This window comes from Melanerpes formicivorus, unplaced genomic scaffold (genome assembly GCF_026170545.1).
Source record: "Melanerpes formicivorus ecotype bairdi unplaced genomic scaffold, bMelFor1.0.p_v2 SCAF_122, whole genome shotgun sequence".
Taxonomy (NCBI): domain Eukaryota; kingdom Metazoa; phylum Chordata; class Aves; order Piciformes; family Picidae; genus Melanerpes; species Melanerpes formicivorus.
In genome coordinates, this window is record NW_027142474.1 from 632,940 (window position 1) to 652,359 (window position 19,420).

Below are 19,420 nucleotides of genomic sequence, written 5' to 3' on the forward strand. Positions count from 1 at the left end.
ATGTCTCTGTGGTTGGTGCTGTGTGACTGGGTTGTGCTGAGGAGCACTGCAGGCTCAGGAGCTGGCCCAGGCTGAGCTGCCTGAGGTGCTTCAGGCTCCGACACTGAGTCAGGGGCAGAGGGGAGCTGGGGATGGACCTTCAGAGCTCTGCTGCTGCTGGGAAAGGTTCCAGGGGGTGCTTGGGAGTGTCCCGGTGCTGGGTGCTGTCCCCCGCTGCTGGGTGCTGTCCCCTGCTGCTGTCCCCTGCTGATCAGTGTCCCCTGGTGCTGATTGCTGTCCCGTGGTGCTGTGCCCAGCTGCAGGGGTACGCAGGTGCTGTGCCGCCGTGTTGTGTCGCGGTGCTGAGCAGTGGTGCTGAGCGCCGCGGTGCTGTGCCCAGCTGCAGGGCTATGCGGGAGCTGTGCCGCCGTGTTGTACCGCGGTGCTGAGCAGTGGTGCTGAGCGCCGCGGTGCTGTGCCCAGCTGCAGGGCTATGCGGGAGCTGTGCCGCCGTGTTGTGCCGCGGTGCTGAGCAGTGGTGCTGAGCGCCGCGGTGCTGTGCCCAGCTGCAGGGCTACGCGGCAGGCGTGCCGCGGGTCCTTGCAGTGGTGCTGAGCGCCGCGGTGCTGTGCTCAGCTGCAGGGCTACGCGGGAGCTGTGCCGCCGTGTTGTGCCGCGGTGCTGAGCAGTGGTGCTGAGCGCCGCGGTGCTGTGCCCAGCTGCAGGGCTACGCAGGCAGCGAGCCGCTGACGCTGCAGCTGTTCATCGGCACCGCGGACGAGCGCCTGCTGCGGCCCCACGCCTTCTACCAGGTGCATCGCATCACCGGCAAGACCGTGGCCACCTCCAGCCACGAGGCGCTGCTCTGCAACACCAAGGTGCTGGAGATCCCCCTGCTGCCCGAGAACAGCATGAGAGCCGTGTAAGACCCCCGACCCCCGCCCCGACCCCCACAACCCCCCTGCTGCCCGAGAACAGCATGAGAGCCGTGTAAGACCCCCGCCCCAACCCTGATCCCCGACCCCCACCCCCCCTGCTGCCAGACACAGATCCCCCCCGACCCCCCCTCCTTCCCTGCCCAGCTCTCCCCACCGGGGGATAGGCTGAGGGGCTTGGGGATGCTCAGCGTGGGGAGGAGGAGGCTCCAGGAGGGCTTAGAGCTGCCTGCAGGTAGCTGAAGGGCTGCAGGAGAGCTGGAGAGGGACTCTGGTGTGGGCTGGGGGTGCCAGGACCAGGGACAATGGCTTCGAGCTGGGAGAGGAGAGATTGAGAGTGGAGAGGAGGAAGAAACTCTTGAGAGGAAGGGAGGGGAGAGCCTGGCACAGGCTGCCCAGGGAGGCTGTGGATGTCCATCCCTGGAGGTGTTCCAGGCCAGGCTGGATGAGGCCTGCAGCAGCCTGTGCTGGTGGGAGGTGTCCTTTGTCCTCTCCTGGCCAGGACAGAGGTCCCCTGCCCAGCATCAGTGTGTCCTCTCCTGGCCAGGCCAGAGGTCCCCTGCCCAGCATCAGTGTGTCCTCTCCTGGCCAGGTCAGAGGTCCCCTGCCCAGCATCACTGTGTCCTCTCCTGGCCAGGTCAGAGGTCCCCTGCCCAGCATCACTGTGTCCTCTCCTGGCCAGGTCAGAGATCCCCTGCCCAGCATCACTGTGTGCTCTCCTGGCCAGGTCAGAGATCCCCTGCCCAGCATCACTGTGTCCTCTCCTGGCCAGGTCAGAGGTCCCCTGCCCAGCACCACTGCCCTCTGCCTGCTTCCCCCAGGCTCATGTTTCAGGCTGTGCAGCTCTGCCCTTTCAGGAGGAGCAGCTCAGTTTCCAAGCCCCAAATGCCTCCTGCCCCCAGCCCCTGCTGCCAGGGCTGAACCCGACACCCGCCGCGCCGTGCCCAGGCGGCACAGCCGGCCCTGGCTGGCGCACAGGAAACTCTGTGACAGCGTTTCCAGGGGCCACAGGCATGGCCTGGGCTTTGCTGAGGTCAGAGCCTCACCCCCTGCTTGCTTAGCTCAGCAGGAGCAGCAGGTTCCAGGCTGCCCCCTCGGGAAGGGAAAGCTGCCAGCGCTGCCAGGAGGGGTGGAGGTGACGCAGCCTGGAGGTTGCCCTGTGGGGCTGGGGTCGCTGCGGTCCTGGGCACTGCAGCAGGCAGGGCATGCTGGAAGGCTTCTGCTTAGCAGGAGTCTGGGGGATAGGCAAGGGCTCTCTTCACACAGAGGGCTGCCCACAGTGCTTGGGGATGTGTCTGCCCTGGGGGTGTCCAAAGCCAGGCTGGATGAGACCTGGGGTGACCAAAGTCTCGTTGAGAGGTGTCCAGAGCCAGGCTGAATGAGACCTGGGGTGACCAAAGTCTCGTTGAGAGGTGTCCAGAGCCTGATGTTGGCCTGGGTGGTCTCAGAGGGCTTTCCCACCCAACCCTTTGTGTGGTTCCTGAGCACCTTCAGACCTTGGCCCCAGACAGAGCTTCCTCTCCAGCCCTCCTGTGCCCAGTGGAGTCGCAGGCAGCCCCCAGGCGCTGAGCTGGTGACCCCTGCTGCACCCTTGCCCTGCCCCTGGGCTCTCCTGGCCCTGCTGTCCCCTCGGTGACCCTCCAGCCCCTTCCTGGCAGGGTGTGCTGGCTCAGAAGGAGCTGAGCAGCCCCCAGCGCTGGGGTGGCCACCAGCAGCTGCTGCCCCGGCTCGGCGCAGCCCCGGCGCGCTCCGGCCGGGTCGGGGTGGGCCCGGGTGGGCGGTGGGGGCGCCGGGGGGCGCCGGGGGGCCGGGAGGGGCTCTGAGGAGCTGCGCCCTTGCCCCGGCAGCATCGACTGCGCCGGGATCCTGAAGCTGCGGAACTCGGACATCGAGCTGCGCAAGGGCGAGACAGACATCGGGCGCAAGAACACGCGCGTGCGCCTGGTCTTCAGGGTGCACATCCCCCAGCCCCACGGCAGGACCCTCTCCCTGCAGGTGGCCTCCAACCCCATCGAGTGCTGTGAGTGCCCACCAGCACCCTCCCTCCCCTCCCTCCCCTGCTTCCTCTCTTTCCCATCCATGCCCTCCCTTTCCATCCCTTCCCCTCCCTCCCCTGCTTCCTCTCTTTCCCATCCATGCCCTCCCTTTCCATCCCTTCCCCTCCCTCCCCTGCTTCCTCTCTTTCCCATCCATGCCCTCCCTTTCCATCCCTTCCCCTCCCTCCCCTGCTTCCTCTCTTTCCCATCCATGCCCTCCCTTTCCATCCCTTCCCCTCCCTCCCCTGCTTCCTCTCTTTCCCCATCCATGCCTTCCCTTTCCATCCCTTCCCCTCCCTCCCCTCCTTCCCCTCCCTCCCCTGCTTCCTCTCCTTCCCCTCCCTTCCCTCCCTCTCCTCCCTCCCCTCCCCTCCTTCTCCTCCCTTCCCTCCTTCCCCTCCCTCCCCTCCCCTCCTTCCCCTCCCTTCCCTTCCCTCCTTCCCCTCCCTCCCCTCCCCTCCTTCTCCTCCCCTCCTTCCCCTCCTTCCCCTCCTTCCCCACTCTCCCCTCTCTCCCCTCCTTCCCCTCCCCTCTCTCCCTTCTCTCCCCTCCCTCCCCTCTTTCCCCTCCTTCCTCTCCTTCCCCCTCTTGTCAGGCTGAAGTCCTTCCTCATTTCTCTTCCTCTCTCCCTCCCTCCATCTCTCCTCCCTCCTGCTCCCCCCAAGCAGGCAGTGCCACAGGTCCCTGTCCCCTGCCCGGGCACGGCTCAGTCCTTCTCCCTTAGTTCCCTGTTGAGGCTCTGGGCTGCCAGAGCCCTGGGTAGAGCTTTGCTGCTGCCCTGCAGCTGGAGGGAGCAGGCACAGCTCGGGGAGGGGGTGCCCAGCTCGGGGAGGGGGTGCCCAGCTCGGGGAGAGGGTGCCCATCTGAGGGAGCCCCTCGGGGGGAGGGATTTGTGCCGGGGGTGCAGCTGGGAGGCTGGGCGGCTCGGAGCAGCCCGGGGGGTGGCTGCCGGCAGCGGCGGTGGTGGTGGCAGTGCCGGTGGCACCCAGCAGGGCAGCAGCTGCCGGCTGCGTGCCCGGGGGCTGGCTCCTGCCTCACCTCCTTCCTCCCCTCTGCAGCTCAGAGGTCTGCCCAGGAGCTGCCTCTGGTGGAGAAGCAGAGCACAGACAGCTTCCCTGTCACCGGGGGCAAGAGGATGGTGCTGACCGGCCACAACTTCCTGCAGGACTCCAAGGTCATCTTCGTGGAGAAAGCTCCAGGTGGGCCCCGAAATGCCCTTTCCTGCCCCATTTCAGAGCTCCAGCTGGGCCCTGGGGTGCCCTTCCGTGGCCCTGCTCTGAGTGATGAAAGCAATCAGCCTGGTGATGCCATCTTCTCCTCGCCTCCATGTCCCTGGGCCAGGCTGTGGAGCTGCCCTGAGCCGTGCCAGGGGCTGCCAGCGGTGCCCTGGGAGGTCAGGGTCTGGTGCTTGCTGCTGGGAGGTGTCCTGGGTAGGAGCTGGGGAAGGCTCCCTGGTGGTGTGTCCCCAGCAGACCTGCCAGGAAGAGCCTCCTGCAGGGGGTGGGGGAGGCAGCAGTGCTACTGCCACCTCCTGTGCCCAGCCAGAGCTGTGGCATGGCTGGCTGGGCAGCTGTGGGCAGCAGATGTGCTGCTGTGGGGGCCAGCCCAGCCTAGCCCATGCCTGAGCAGCAGGACTGAGCTGAGCTGAGCTGAGCTGAGCACAGCCACCCCTGCCCCTGCCCAGCACTGCACCCCTGGGGCTGCCCAGCAGCACAGGAGGGTCCCAGTCCCTCCCAGCTCCTGCCTGCCTCTGGGGAGGGGCTCAGGGGACCAGCTGGGGCTGTCCATGAGCTCTGGCTGGGGCTGTCCATGAGCTGTGGGGCTGTCTATGAGCTGTGGGGCTGGCCATGAGCTGTGGGGCTGTCCATGAGCTCTGGGGCTGTCCATGAGCTCTGGCTGGGGCTGTCTATGAGCTCTGGGGCTGGCCATGAGCTGTGGGGCTGGCCATGAGCTCTGCCTGGGGCTGGCCATGAGCTCTGGGGCTGGCCATGAGCTGTGTGGCTGTCTATGAGCTCTGGGGCTGGCCATGAGCTCTGGGGCTGGCCATGAGCTCTGGCTGGGGCTGTCTATGAGCTCTGGGGCTGGCCATGAGCTCTGGGGCTGGCCATGAGCTGTGGGGCTGGCCATGAGCTCTGGCTGGGGCTGGCCATGAGCTCTGGGGCTGTCTATGAGCTGTGGGGCTGGCCATGAGCTGTGGGGCTGGCCATGAGCTCTGCCTGGGGCTGGCCATGAGCTGTGGGGCTGGCCATGAGCTCTGCCTGGGGCTGGCCATGAGCTGTGGGGCTGGCCATGAGCTGTGGGGCTGTTGGAGCTGCTCAGCCCCTGCCTGGTGGGCAGCAGCCCAGCCCAGCTCTTGAAGGCAGGAGATCAGAGGACTTGGTGCACTCCCAAGCCCTTCATGGGACATGGAAATGTGGGGCTGCTCCCTGAGCTGCTGGCTGCAGCCCCCAAGCTTGGGAGGTAGGCTCCAGGAGCTAATTAATTCTCATCTGCATGCCTAATTGCTGAGACCAAAGACTTGGAGGACGTTTGTTGGCCTTTTGTCTCCCCCCACTCCTGTCTGGAGGAGTTCTGAAGTCTGCTGAGCCTGCTGTGACCTCCTGGAGGTTCCCTGAGTCCCAGGCTCTCTCCTTGGCTCAGCTGCTGCGGCCCCTGGAGCAGTGGCACTGTCCTGGCCTCCTCCTGCTGCTGCTGCAGCCTGGCTGAGCCCTGACTCACCCCCGAGGGAATCCCCGAGGATCCAATCAATCCTTCAGCTGGCAGGCTGAGCTTAACCCTTCCCTGCCTGCCTCTGAGCCCAGGAGCAGAGCCAGAGGGACTCTGCTGGCTGCCCCCGGGAGGGAGGCAGCTGGGGGAGGAGGCAAGGAGCTCTGAGAGGAGCTCTGAGAGGAGGAGCCATGGATGCACAGGCTGCACCTGCTTGGGAGGGACCCCCAAGGGCACCCCCTGCTCCTCCAGCTGCAGCAGGCTGTCCAGGACCACATCCAGTCTGATCCTGAACGTCTGCAGGGATGGAACCTCCACCAGCTCCCTGGGCAGCCTGTGCCAGGCTCTCCCCAGCCTCACTGTCAGGAACCCCAGGGTGTGCTCCAGCACCCAGGCAGGAGCAGCCCCTGGCATCAGAGGGACCAGGATGTGCTGCAGCCTCTCACAGTGCCCCAGCAGAGCTCTCCTGGGGCTGGAGGAGGGCAGGGCTGGGCTGGAGCTGAGGAAGGCAACTCTTCCCAGGGAGGGTGGGGAGAGAGGCTGCCCAGGCAGGCTGTGGATGTGCTGAGTGCCAGGCTGGATGAGGCCTGGCTGGTCCTGAAGGTCCCTCCCAAGCCAGACCACTCTGAGCTGTGAATGCTTCAGGCAGGTCCCCAGCTCAGAGGGGCTGGGCCAGGGGCTGGCTGCTTGCCCCTCAGTGGTGAGCCATAGGGGAAGGCAGCCTGCAGGGAGCCTCAGCAGCAGGGACAGTGCTGGGCTGTGAGGGGCTCAGGGTGCCCTGGGGCTGGGGAGCCCTACCCTGACCCTGCCTGGGGGCCCTCCTGCTCTGCTGCTGGCTCTGGCTGCAGTCAGGGTTTGGTGCTCTGCCTTGCAGGAGGCCTCCATGTGCCCATGCTGGGGGCTGGCTCTCTTTGCTTCCACTTCCTCAGCCTCCTGGGCTCAGTCCTGGGCTTGGCTTTGCTCCCTGCAGGGCATGCAGGAGGAGCAGAGGTGCTGGCAGGGTCTGTGTGGAGCTGGCTGCCACCCCTCAGTGCCAGCTTTGTGCTGCCCCAGGGGGGGCTGCTGAGGGCAGCCTGAGCTGCTGGGCATGGAGCAGCACACACAAAGGGGCTGAAAAGCACCAAAGTGTTGGCTCTGAGCAGGCTGTCACTCCTGGAATGGGCTGGGAGGGGGCTGGGAATGGCTGGGAAGGGACTTCAGGCTCATCCAGTTCCAAGCCCTGGCCATGGGCACACCTCCCTCTGGCCCAGGTGGCTCAGGGCCTCATCCAGGCTGGCCCCAGAGCAGGTGCAGGCAGGGAGGTGGTGCTGCAGTGCAGCAGGTGGAGGGAGGCCTGGGGACATCACCAAAGGTTTGCTAAATCCCTGGGTGGCTTAGGTGGGAAGAGCCTCAGAGGTCATCTGCTGCAACCTGCCTGCTGCAACCTGCCTGCTGCAAGTGCCTGAGGGGGCTGGGGCTGTGCAGCCTGGAGGGGAGAAGGCTGCAGGCAGAGCTCAGAGCAGCCTCCCAGGGCCTGCAGGGAGCTGCAAGCAGGCTGCAGAGGGACTGCTGCCAAAGGGCTGCAGGGCCAGGCCCAGGGGCAGAGGATGGCAATGAGAGCAGCTGGGGAAGGCTGTGAGCAGCCTGCTGCAGGGGAGGCTGTCCCTGCTGGGTGCCTCTGGGGGTCCCTTCCAGCCCATTCCATGGTTCTGTGAGCTCTGAGCTCCCTTCCAACCCATTCCATGACTCTAAGGTCTTGAAGGTCTCTTCAGCCCAACCCACCCCAGGACTCTGTTTCCTGTGTTGTGTGGGCAGAGGTCTCCTCCTGGCCGTGTGGAAGGCTCCTGAGGTGCAGGTGGCTCAGGTGGATGTTTTGGTTACCTCCAGGAAATACTCCCAGAGGCTGTGGCCTGGGATGGGTCAGGAGCAGATGCTGTGGGCACACAGGGCAGCCCCTGGGCATCACCTGGGCCCTTGGCTGGGCTGAACTGGGCTCTGGAGCTGTCAGGAGGCTGTCAGGAGGCTGTCAGGGGGCTCTGGGGCTGTCAGGGGGCTCTGGGGCTGTCAGGAGGCTGTCAGGAGGCTGTCAGGAGGCTCTGGGGCTGTCGGGGTCTCTGGGCTGGGCTGTGGGGGGCAGCTGGGGGAGCTGAGCCCTGGCAGGGCTCCAGCTGGGCAAAGGTCTCAGATTCTCCGAGATCTTTCCGTTCCTCTTTCCATGGGCAGCAGCAGGCAGGGCCGGGGGGCCGCTGCCAGCCGGGGGTCACGTTTCAGGCTGCCGCTGAGGCTGCGGCTGGCAGCAGCAGGGAGCAGGGACGGCAGCCCCGGGGCAGGGACGGGAGCTGAGCTCCCTGCCGGCCGCGGGCTCCAGCTGGCAGCTCACAGCTTCCACTCTGACTCAGGACCGCGAGGGGGAAGCTCAGGGCTGGAAACTTCGGAGGCGTCCAGGCTGGGGCAGGGGTTCACGTGGAGGTCACCTGCAGCCTCCTTCCAGGGGGGCTCGGAGGGCTGCCTGGCCCCGGCGCAGGGACAGGGCGCCTGGGGCAGGGTCAGCCCGGGGCGGCAGCAGCCCCGCGGCAGGCAGGGGCCGGGCTGGGGCCGGGCTAGGGCCGGGCTAGGGCCGGCAGGAGCGGCCAGCAGGGCTCAGCTCGCCCTGGCTGCTGGGGCTGGAGTGGGGATGCTCTCCTCCAGCCCCTGTGCCTGCCGAGGCAAGCTGCTGGGCTGGGGCTGGCTGCTCCCTGCAGCCTCTGCCCTCTGGGTGCCTCCACAGCCTGCCCTGGCACGGTCACCCTCCCCCACCGCTCAGTGCCCCTCCTAGTGCCCACCCGGGCCAATGGCCACAGCAAGATGCCCCACAAGGCCTGCCTGGAGGGGTGCCCCAGCTCCTGGTGGCATCACCCAGGACCAGTGCCCCAGGGTGACATTGGCACCCCTGTGCCAGCAGCTGTGAGAGCCCTGCTGCTGGGAGCCCTGCTCAGGGCTGCTGGGGGAGCTGCTCTTGCCCAAGCACCACAGCCACCTCCTCACCCCTTTCTTGCCAGCCCAGGCACTCACCTGGCCCAGCCTGCCCTTCACCTGCTGGGGGCTGCTGGCAGCACTGCCCACGGCTGCCCAGGCGGCTGGGGGGGTCGCCACCCCTGGGGGGGACCCAGAAACGTGGAGGTGGCACCTGGGGGCATGGATTGGTGGGGCTGGGTGGAAGGTTGGCCTGGGTGAGCTCAGAGGTCATGGAGGTGGCACCTGGGGGCATGGATTGGTGGCCATGGTGGGCCTGGGTGGAAGGTTGGCCTGGGTGAGCTTGGAGGCGGCCTCCAGGCCAAGCAGTTCGCTGTCAGCTGTCAGTGAAGCTCTGGTAGCTCTCCAGCAGGAGCCTTGGACAGGGGCAGGGCTCAGGTGGGGCTCAGCTGTTTCCCCTCCTGGGTTTCCAGCCCTGGGGGGAAGGGAGGTTGCTGCTGCATCTTCCTTCCCCTTCCTGTCCCCCACTGCTGCTCTGTGAGGAAGGGTCTGCTGTGACTCCTGGCAGCTTGTGGCCCTCTGAAGGACACTTGCAGGTTACAGCCTCACAGAGGGCATCAGGCTGGAAGGGACCCTCCCAGGTCAGTTTGTCCTGCAGGCAGCAGGGACACCTCCAACCAGAGCAGGCTGCCCAGGGCCACATCCAGTCTGGTCCTGAATGTCTGCCTCCACCTTCCTGCAGGGTCCCTTCAGGTGCTGGCAGCAGCTCTGAGATGCCCCTGGAGCCTTCTCCTCTGCAGGCTGCACAGCCCCAGCTCCCTCAGCCTGTGCTCCCAGCAGAGCTGCTCCAGCCCTGGCAGCAGCCTTGTGGCCTGCTCTGGGCTCTCTGCAGCAGCTCTGTGTCCTGCTGCTGCTGGGGACAGCAGAGCTGGAGGCAGGCTGGAGGTGAGGTCTGAGCAGAGCCCAGGGGCAGGATGCCCTCTCCTGCCCTCTGCCCACCCTCCCCTGGCTGCAGCCCTAACCTCTCCTCCCCTGCTCCAGTTCCAAACCACTGCCCCCTGCAAGCCCAGCCCTGCAGCCCCTGAGAGCTCTGTGTCCTGCTGCTGGAGAAGGCAGCAGCAAACCCTCCCTGGCAGAGCCCTAAAGCTCTTGGTTGGAGGAAGCCTTCCCCTGGCCTGCTCTGCAGTGCCAGCCCAGCGCTGCCCCAGGCTCCCAGCTCCTCTGCAGCTCCCTGGCTGGGCTGGAAGAGGCCTCCACGGGGCCCTTTCCTGTGGAGCTCCTGGAGCTGGGTGTGGTGGGGAAGCCAGGGAGTGAGTCAGGCTGCAGGGAATTCCCTGATGGATTTGGGGTATTTTTACTCTTGGACTCTGTGCAGTTTCCTTTGGCCTGGCTGGTGGCAGCAGCCTCCAAGGCACAGCCAGTGCCCAGCCTGGGGGGATGGGGGTGGGGTTCCCCTCTGCAGAGCTGGAGTCCCACCCCATCTGGCATGGGGGGCTCGTGGTGTGCCCACCACCAGCACCCCCAGAGCACAGCTGGAGAGGCTGCTGGTGGGCTGCAGGCAGAGCAGGGCTGGCTGTGAGCAGCAGGGCTGGGGCTGGCAGTGCCAGGCTGCCTGGCACAGCCTGGTGCCTTCAGCTGGTGGCACTGCTGGGGGCCACCTGTCTGTGCAGAGAGCCTGAGGGGAGAGTCACTGTCACCCCCCTGCCTCTTTGGAGCAGGAGGGGCCCCAGGGGCCCTTGCTGGAAGTCCCCAGGTGAAGCCTTGGCTCTGTCAGGTCAGCTGCAAGGGTGGAGAGGCACTGGCACAGGCTGCCCAGGGAGGCTGTGGATACCAACCTCCATGGATGTGTCCAAGGCCAGGCTGGATGAGGCCCTGAGCACCCTGTGCTGGTGGGAGGGGTCCCTGCCCATGGCATGGGGCTGGAGCTGGATGATCACAGCATGGGTTGGGTTGGAAGGGACCTTCAAGAGCATCCAGCTCCAGCCCCCTGCCATGGGCAGGAACCCCTCCCACCAGCCCAGGCTGCTCCAGGCCTCATCCAGCCTGGTCCTGAGCACCTCTAGGGATGGAGATCCACATTCCCCCTGGGCAGCCTGTACCAGGCTCTCCTCACCCTCACTGCGAACAATTTCTTCCCCATTTCCAGTCTCAATCTGCCCTCCTCGAGCTCCAACCCCATTGCCTCTTGCCCACAGTCCCTCCCCAGCTCCCCTGCAGCCCTTCAGGTGCTGGAAGCTGCTCTGAGGTCTCCCTGGAGCCTTCCCTTCCCCAGGCTGCACAGCCCCAGCTCTCCCAGCCTGCCCCACAGGGAGGTTCTTTAGCCCTTGGATTACCTCCCCTGGACCCTCTGCAGCGTTCCTGTCCCTCCCCACTGCCAGCCCTTCTCCATCCCTTCTGTGGACACTTCCTGCTGCTTGCTGGGATGGAGGGGGCAGTGAGAGAGGGGCTTGGGAGCAGCCTTTCCCTTCTGGGAGCCTTTCCCTGGAGGTGTTTGCAGCCAGGCTGGATGTGGCTGTGAGCAACCTGCTGTGGTGTGAGGTGTCCCTGCCCATGGCAGGGGGTTGGAGCTGGCTGAGCCTTGAGCTCCCTTCCAGCCCTGGCAGCGGTGTGATGGTTCCGTGGCTCTGCTCCCTGCCCCACCTGCCCCTTCCCGCTGCCGGCAGCCTCCCGTCGGGGCAGGGGGACTCCGGGAGCGCCGCCGGAGCGCTGCGGCAGCCGCGCTGTTGTGTCTGCCCGCGGCGGCTGTTTCCCTTTCGGGGGGCGAGGGGGAAGGTATAAATCGCTCTGCCGTGCAAGTGGAGCTGGGCAGGCGGCCAGAGGGAGTTGCCTGGGCTGCTGCCTCTGCTGCTGCAGATGTGGCAGGAGGACAATGGAAACTTTTGTGGCCGGAGCAGCGCAGGGCTCCCGCAGCCGGAGCGCCGCCGGCATCCCTCCCGCCGCCGTCGGGGGGCTCGGGGGGGTTAAATCCCGCCCCGCAGATGGCCGTGGGGCTGCGGGGCCGCCTCGGAGCCCGCCGCAGCTTCTGTCCCGCTGCCTTTTCGTAGCTCTCTTGGGCCGCTGCTCGGCTCCGAGCGTGCTGGGGGCGGGCTGGGAGGGGGAGGCTGACGTAGGGGTCTAAGGTTTCCCTGCTGGAGCTGCGCCCGGGCCGTGGGCGTTGAGATTTCCCTCTTGGTTCGCCAGACGTAAGATGAGGAATTGGCTTTTTTCTCTCTTTCTCTTTTTTTCGGTGTCTGTTGCTCCATAACAACTTTTCCTGCCTGTGTTTGTGTTGAGTGGAATGTCAGGGAGCTGTTAATGCCTTGTCTGTTCCCGGCTCTCCCCCCACCCTCCTGCTCTCTTCCCCCTCGCCCCAGCAGCCGCGGTCTGGACAGCCTCAAGAGGCTTCCTTGGAGTTGAAAACCTTTATTGTTCTGACTCAGCTGCCAAAGGCTGAGCCGCGGCTCTGCGCTTTGCTTTGCTGCTCGTAGCGGAGGCTCCTGAGGAGGTTTCTGAACCAAAACCTCTCTCTCTCTTTTTCCCCCTCTGCCGGGCCCGAGCAGCTCAGGAGCTGAGGGCTGAGGTGATTGAGAGCTCAGCTCCAGGTTAGAGCTGCTCGGGCTTGGGTTTTTTGTGTTGTGGAAGGATCAGCGGGAAATAAAACCCCAGAAATCTGAGCCCAGATCGTTCGTCTTGCGGAGCAGAAATTAAACAGCTAAAGTGGGGGGGAGGTGTCCCCCCCAAGCCCTGCAGGTTCTGGAAATCCACTTCCAAAGCGGTTTGAGCAGAGGGTGACTTCCAGCCAGGCCGGCTGTGGGCTCCGGGCACCCCCCGGGCAGCCCCCGGGCAGCCCCCGGGCAGCCCCTGCCTGCCGCGGCTGAAGCTCCTCCACGCTGCGGGAGGGCAGCCCTGGCGCTGCCCCGTCCGAAGCTGCGGGGTGGGGAGGGGAGGAAGGACTGCAGGGGGAGATCCTAGAGATGAAGTCCCGGGCCAGGGCTGGGTCCTGGCTCGCTGGATCTCAGCCGGTTTGGGTTTTGTTTGGGTTTTTTTTTCACTCCTGACAGCATCTGTTGGATAAATCGCGGGGCGGCTGCCAGTCCTCCCGAGCAGTCTGGCTCGCTGCTGGCACTCGCAGAAGACCTCATTAAGGAGGCTTTGAGCACGGTCTTGCTGCTTCTCCTCTCCTCCCCCAGCCCAGCAGAACGTGGCAGGACCACTGCAGGGCTTCTTTCTGGTGGTTCTTTTGTGCCCCAGCATCACAATTGTAGGAAGCAGAAAGAAATGAAGGTGAGGCCTGGGGAGTGCCCTGCTGCAGGAGGGGCTGCCCTGCTCCTGGAGGAGCTGCCCTGCTGCAGGAGGGGCTGCCCTGCTCCAGGAGGGGCTGCCCTGCTCCAGGAGGAGCTGCCCTGCTCCAGGAGGGGCTGCCCTGCTCCAGGAGGAGCTGCCCTGCTGCAGGAGGGGTTGCCCTGCTCCAGGAGGAGCTGCCCTGCTCCAGGAGGGGCTGCCCTGCTCCAGGAGGAGCAGCCCTGCTGCAGGAGGGGCTGCCCTGCTCCAGGAGGGGCTGCCCTGCTCCAGGAGGAGCTGCCCTGCTGCAGGAGGAGCTGCCCTGCTCCAGGAGGGGCTGCCCTGCTCCAGGAGGAGCAGCCCTGCTGCAGGAGGAGCTGCCCTGCTGCAGGAGGGGCTGCCCTGCTCCAGGAGGGGCTGCCCTGCTCCAGGAGGAGCTGCCCTGCTCCAGGAGGGGCTGCCCTGCTCCAGGAGGAGCTGCCCTGCTGCAGGAGGAGCTGCCCTGCTGCAGGAGGGGCTGCCCTGCTCCAGGAGGGGCTGCCCTGCTCCAGGAGGAGCAGCCCTGCTGCAGGAGGGGCTGCCCTGCTCCAGGAGGAGCTGCCCTGCTCCAGGAGGGGCTGCCCTGCTCCAGGAGGAGCAGCCCTGCTGCAGGAGGGGCTGCCCTGCTCCAGGAGGGGCTGCCCTGCTGCAGGAGGAGCTGCCCTGCTGCAGGAGGAGCTGCCCTGCTCCAGGAGGAGCAGCCCTGCTCCAGGAGGCCAATTCATACAGCCAGAGAATGGCTCAGGCTGGGAGGGAACTCAGAGCTCCTCTCCTCCAAGCTCCCCTCCATGTCCAGGGACAGCTCCCAGCCAGGCTCAGCTGCTCAGGGCCTCATCCAGCCTGGCCTGCAGCACCCCCAGGCAGGAGGCAGCCACAGCCTCCCTGGGCAGCCTGGGCCAGAGCCTCAGCAGCCTGGCACTGAAGAACTTCTTCCTCAGCTGCAGCCTGAGCCTGCTCTGCCTCAGCTCCAAACCCTTGCCCCTGGGCCTGGCTCCAGCCCCCCTCAGCCCAAGTCCCTCTGCAGCCTTCCTGCAGGATGCCTTCAGGTGCTGGCAGCAGCTCTGAGGTGCCCCTGGAGCCTTCTCCTCTGCAGGCTGCACAGCCCCAGCTCCCTCAGCCTGTGCTCCCAGCAGAGCTGCTCCAGCCCTGGCAGCAGCCTTGTGGCCTGCTCTGGGCTCTCTGCAGCAGCTCTGTGTCCTGCTGCTGCTGGGGACAGCAGAGCTGGAGGCGGGGTTGGGGGTGGGGTCCTGGCAGGGCTCTTTTGCTGCCCCCTCCCAGGCATTGCCAAGGGAAGGATTTGGGTTGGGTTTGGCCTTGGTCCCTGCAGTGTTCCTGCCCCCATGGGGCAGAGCTGCACACAGAGATCTCTGCAGACCCTGCTCGGGACTCAGGCAGCTCCCAGTATGCCTCCTCCAGCTGCTGGCCCTGCAGGCAGAGGCAGAAGGGAATCTGCACTCACTTCTCTGTTTCCCCTTGCCCAGAGCTGTGTGTGGAAGGCAGGCCCCAGGTCTAGGTGGGGAGGTCCCCAGCAGCTCCATCCCTGCATCCCCCTCTCCTGGTGCTGCACTCATGGGGGGGCAGCGAGTCTCCGGTGGCTGGCAGCTGGCAGTGGGTGGCAGCGGTGCAGCTCCGTGGCTGCCAGCCTGGGGCCTCTCCCACCCCTTGGTGCTTCTCCAGGCCTGCAGAATGGAAGCTTTGTGTGCTGTGTGGTTTGTGTGCTGCTGGCTGCTGGCTTTGGAAGCCACCAGCAAGGGGAAGAGCCCTGGGCTGGGCCACTCAGTGTCAGCACAGGGGGAAGCAGGGAATTGGGGTGGGTGGGAAGGAGGTCATGGAGGTGTCCCAGGCCAGGCTGGGTGAGGCCCTGAGCAGCCTGGGCTGGTGGGAGGGGTCCCTGCCCATGGCAGGGCGTTGGAGCTGGAGGATCTTGGAGGTCCCTTCCAGCCCAAACCATTCTGTGACTCTATGACCTTTGAGGTCCCTTCCATCCCAACTCGTTCTGTGACTCTGTGGTCACTGTGGTCCCTTCCATCCCAACCCATTTTCTGGTTCTATGCTCTGTGAGGTCCCTTCCATCCCAACCCACCCCATGACTTTGTGATCTTCCACCCCAGCCCATTCTATGCTCTGTGAGGTCCCTTCCCTTCCAACCCATTCTGTGATTCTATGCTCTGTGAGGTCCCCTCCACCCCAGCCCACCCCATGACTCTGAGATCTTTAAGATCCCTCCCAACCCAACCCACTCCATGGTCTTTGAGGTCCCTTCCCTTCCAAACCATTCCCTGAGTCATCACCAAGTCCAACCCTGCCCCAAGGCAGCAGGACCAGAGAGTGCCCTGCAGAGGAGTCCTGCCCAGGGGGGCAGCAGTGCCTGAGCTGTGGCCCTTGCTGGAGAGCAGAATACAGCAAGTTGGGAGGCTCCAGCAGAGCCCTGGAAGCAGCTCCACGGTGGTGCCACCACCTGTGGCTCAGCCAAACCAACCTCTCAGCAGGGTCAGAAGTTCTCCTTCCCAGGAGCTTTGATCCAAGCAGCAGAACTGGGACCAGGCCAGCAGTAAAATGCAGCCCTGCAGGGCTGAGGAGCTGCCCTCATGCTCCTGGTTGTCACCTACTGCATCCAGCAGCCTCAGGCGTGGCAGTGGCTCAGTCTGGAAGGTGGAGGAGCCGAGGTGGAGAAGTGTTAAGTTGTCCTGGCTGGTGGCAGAGAGACTTCTGGGGGCTTCCCCATCATGGATCCCTGCACCCTGCCTCCTGGCTCCCTCCTCAGAGGAGGCTGAGTGGTGCCCTGGTGCAGCCTGCCCAGGGATCTGCCTCTGCTTGGGCAGCTCTTGGGCAGGGCACCTGGAGAGCTGTTTCCATCTGTTCCCAGATGGCATCAGGTTGGAAGGGCCTCAGAGGTCCTCTTGTCCAACCCTGCTGCAGGGAGCAGGGAGCAGGCAGAGCCCTTCAGAGGTTGACAGAATAGCTTGGGCTGGAAAGGGTCTTCAAGCCCTTAGAGTGGGCTGGGCTGGAAGGGATCCAGCTCCAACCCCCTGCCGTGGGCAGGGACCCCTCCCACCGGCCCAGGCTGCTCCAGGCCCCCTGCACCTGGAACAGCTCCAGGGGAGGGACATCCAGAGCCTCCCTGGGCCTCCAGAGGCTCCCCACAGCTGCCAGCATCTCAGAGGTTCATTTTTCTCTCAGAAGCTCTTCTGCTGCAGGCTTGGGAGAGAGAAAGGAGCCCAGGCCAGGAGCTGAGCTCTGCTCTCTTTTGCCTCCTAGATGGTCACCACGTGTGGGAGATGGAAGCCAAGACCGACAAGGAGCTGTGCAAGCCAGTGAGTCTGCCTGGGGGATGGGAGCAGCAGGGGCAGCAATGGACCTGGGCTGCTCCAGCTCTGCTGCTGAAGCCTTTCCAAGGCCCTTGGCACTCTCTCCCCTCCCTGACACACAACAAGTGCTGAGGCCTCCCCTCCTGGCAGGCTCTCCCTGGTGGGAGCGTGGGGCAGGGAGCCTGGGCTGGAGCCCTCCCAAGGAGCAGTAGAGGTCCTCTGGAAAAATGTCTCAGGCTGGGCCCTGCCTGCTCCTGCCCTGCCCTGCTGGGTGCCCTCTGCCCCCAGCTGCTGCTTGGCTCTTCCTGCAGCACAAGAGCTGAGTGCCCTCCCTGCAGGGCAGCTCTGCGCTGGGGGAGGTCCCTCCGGGGCAGGCAGCCGCTGAGAGCTGCAGAGCTGCAGAGCTGCTGAGCAGCCCAGCTGGGTGCAGGCCAGCAGGAGCTCTGCCTCCTGCTCTGGCACAGGGTGCCAAGGCAGCTCCTGGCGGCCACGGCAGATGGCAGTGTACAGTTGTGCCAGCTGGGGTCCCCGGGGCATCCCCAAGGCATCCCTTAGCCCTGTGGGCCCTGGCAGAGGGAGACCATCCCCATGCTCTCCAGCCCCCTGCCCTGCAGCAGGAGCTGCCCGAGCTGCCGGCTGGCAGCGCCCCGGTGCCCATCTGCCTGCCCCGGGGAGCTGTGTGCCAGGAGGAGGGACCCCGGGGCGGAGCTGGGGCCGGGCTGCTGACCCCAGGGAGAGCTCCTCCTGCCCAGCCCCGTGCCCGGCCCCGAGGGGAAGGCTTTGTGGAGAGCTCAGCCAGGCTGACCGCTGCCTCACCGAGCCCTGGGCCGCGGGCACGGAGCTGCTGGGAGCGGATCCCGGCCCTGCCCTGCCCTGCCCTCACCTGCTGCTGCCTCCTGCCCGGCAGAACTCGCTGGTGGTTGAGGTCCCTCCCTTCCGCACCCAGAGGATCTCCAGCCCCGTGCAGGTCAACTTCTACGTCTGCAACGGCAAGAGGAAGAGGAGCCAGTATCAGCTCTTCACCTACCTGCCAGCCAACGGTAACCACCCTGCCCTGGCACGGCAGGCAGGGGAGGAGCCAGTACCAGCTCTTCACCTACCTGCCAGCCAACAGTAACCACCCTGCCCTGGCACGGCAGGCAGGGGAGGGAGGAGAGTAGCACCAGCAGGCTCTGAGCAGCCTCCCAGCGAGCTGGGGGCACAGCTGGTGCTGGGCAGGGGGAGAGGAGCAGGTCAGCAGAGCCCCCCCCCGCTGCTCCCTCATCCCTCCCTGCTGCTCCCCCATCCCCCCCTGCAGGATTTCTTCCTCTTGCTTTGGGGGCAGAGAGCTCTCAGTGGCACAGAGTTGCTGGGATTGATGTGAGGAGAGGGAGACTGACACCCAGAATAGGCAGCAGAGAGCCAGCTGTGCTGTGTGCCAGGCAGCAGGGAACCAGCTGTGCTGTGTGCCAGGCAGTACAGAGCCAGCTGTGCTGTGTGCCAGGCAGCAGAGAGGCAGCTGTGCTGTGTGCCAGGCAGCAGGGAACCAGCTATGCTGTGTGCCAGGCAGTACAGAGCCAGCTGTGCTGTGTGCCAAGCAGCAGGGAACCAGCTGTGCTGTGTGCCAGGCAGTACAGAGCCAGCTGTGCTGTGTGCCAGGCAGCAGGGAACCAGCTGTGCTGTGTGCCAGGCAGTACAGAGCCAGCTGTGCTGTGTGCCAGGCAGCAGGGAACCAGCTGTGCTGTGTGCCAGGCAGTACAGAGCCAGCTGTGCTGTGTGCCAGGCAGCAGGGAACCAGCTGTGCTGTGTGCCAGGCAGTACAGAGCCAGCTGTGCTGTGTGCCAGGCAGCAGGGAACCAGCTGTGCTGTGTGCCAGGCAATACAGAGCCAGCTGTGCTGTGTGCCAGGCAGCAGAGAACCAGCTGTGCTGTGTGCCAGGCAGCAGGGAACCAGCTGTGCTGTGTGCCAGGCAGTACAGAGCCAGCTGTGCTGTGTGCCAGGCAGCAGAGAACCAGCTGTGCTGTGTGCCAGGCAGCAGGGAACCAGCCGTGCTGTGTGCCAGGTGGCACAGCCCAGCTGCTGCAGTCTGCTGCTGCCCCCTTGCTGCTGTGGCTGCTGCAGGGCTGCTGCTGCTGCCTCTGGGTTCCTCTGCTCCAGGGATCTGAGCTGCGGGAGAGCTGCAGGGGGAGGAGAGCAAAGTGGGAGAGCAGAGTAGGGGGAGGGCAGCAGGTGGTCCTGGTGGGCATGGCTCCCCCCGGGGACACCTGGCTGGGCACTCCTCACTCTGGCACTGCTGAGAGCACCTCACAGCCCCTGCAGGGCTCCCAGGACAGAGCTGGGAGTGAAGCTGCTCCTGCTGGCATCAGAGGGCTGGCATGGAGTGGGCTGGGAAAGACCTGGAAGGTCACGGAGCCAGGGAAGGGGCTGGGGTGGGAGGGAGCTGGGGGGGCACAGAGCCAGGGAAGGGGCTGGGGAGGGAGGGAGCTGGGGGGCCACAAAGCCAGGGAAGGGGCTGGGGTGGGAGGGTCCTTACAGGTCATGGAGCCCTGGGATGGGTTGGAAGGGACCTTGGAGACCATCTTGCCCCAACCCCCTGGGCAGTGCCCACGTCAGGGGGGTTGGAGCTGGATGACCTTCAGCCTTGCCCCATCCCAGGCAGCCTGGCCTGGAGCAGCTGCAGGGAGGAAGCATCCACAGCCCCAGGCCACAGCTGGAGAGCTGTGGGCACCCCTGGGCTCCCTGGGCCGAGGGGCCTGGCACCGGCTGGGGAGGGCACAGCAAAGGGCCACAGAGCCCTGAGGGGCCTGGGGCAGCTCTGTGGGGAGCAGGGGCTGAGGGCTCTGGGGGTGCTGAGCCTCCAGCCCCACACAGGGAGTTTGTGCCAGCCCCACACAGGGGCTCCCTGCCAGCCCCACACAGAGGGTCTGTGCCAGCCCCACACAGGGGCTCCCTGCCAGCCCCACACAGAGGATCCCTGCCAGCCCCACACAGGGGCTCCCTGCCAGCCCCATACAGAGGCTCCGTTGTCCTCAGCCCCCCAGAGTGATGTCACAGCCCTGAGCCCTGCTTTGATTTGTAGCCCCCGGGGCTGCTGCCAGCAAGGAGCTGCTGAGGAGTTGGTGAGATCCTGAGGGGAGCCCAGGGGCTGAGCAGGCCTGGGGCAGCCCTGGCAGAGCACTCAGCACCCCTGGAGGTGCTGGGAGCTGGCAGGGTGCCTTACTTACAGCTCAGGACCATCTCAGTGCCT

At 65.8% G+C, this 19,420-nt stretch overlaps 1 protein-coding gene across 5 annotated transcripts in view; it reads left to right on the forward strand.

The window, feature by feature from the left end:
- The window catches only part of NFATC1 (nuclear factor of activated T cells 1), a 65,623-nt gene that overhangs the window by 28,188 nt on the left and 18,015 nt on the right, over positions 1–19,420 (forward strand). For all 5 annotated transcript variants that reach the window (XM_068167706.1, XM_068167708.1, XM_068167710.1 and 2 more), the window contains exons 4-8: positions 699–901; positions 2,762–2,934; positions 4,009–4,149; positions 16,145–16,200; positions 17,102–17,234. In XM_068167706.1, coding sequence (XP_068023807.1) covers positions 699–901; positions 2,762–2,934; positions 4,009–4,149; positions 16,145–16,200; positions 17,102–17,234 — 706 coding nt within the window. The remainder of the gene's footprint in view (positions 1–698; positions 902–2,761; positions 2,935–4,008; positions 4,150–16,144; positions 16,201–17,101; positions 17,235–19,420) is intronic.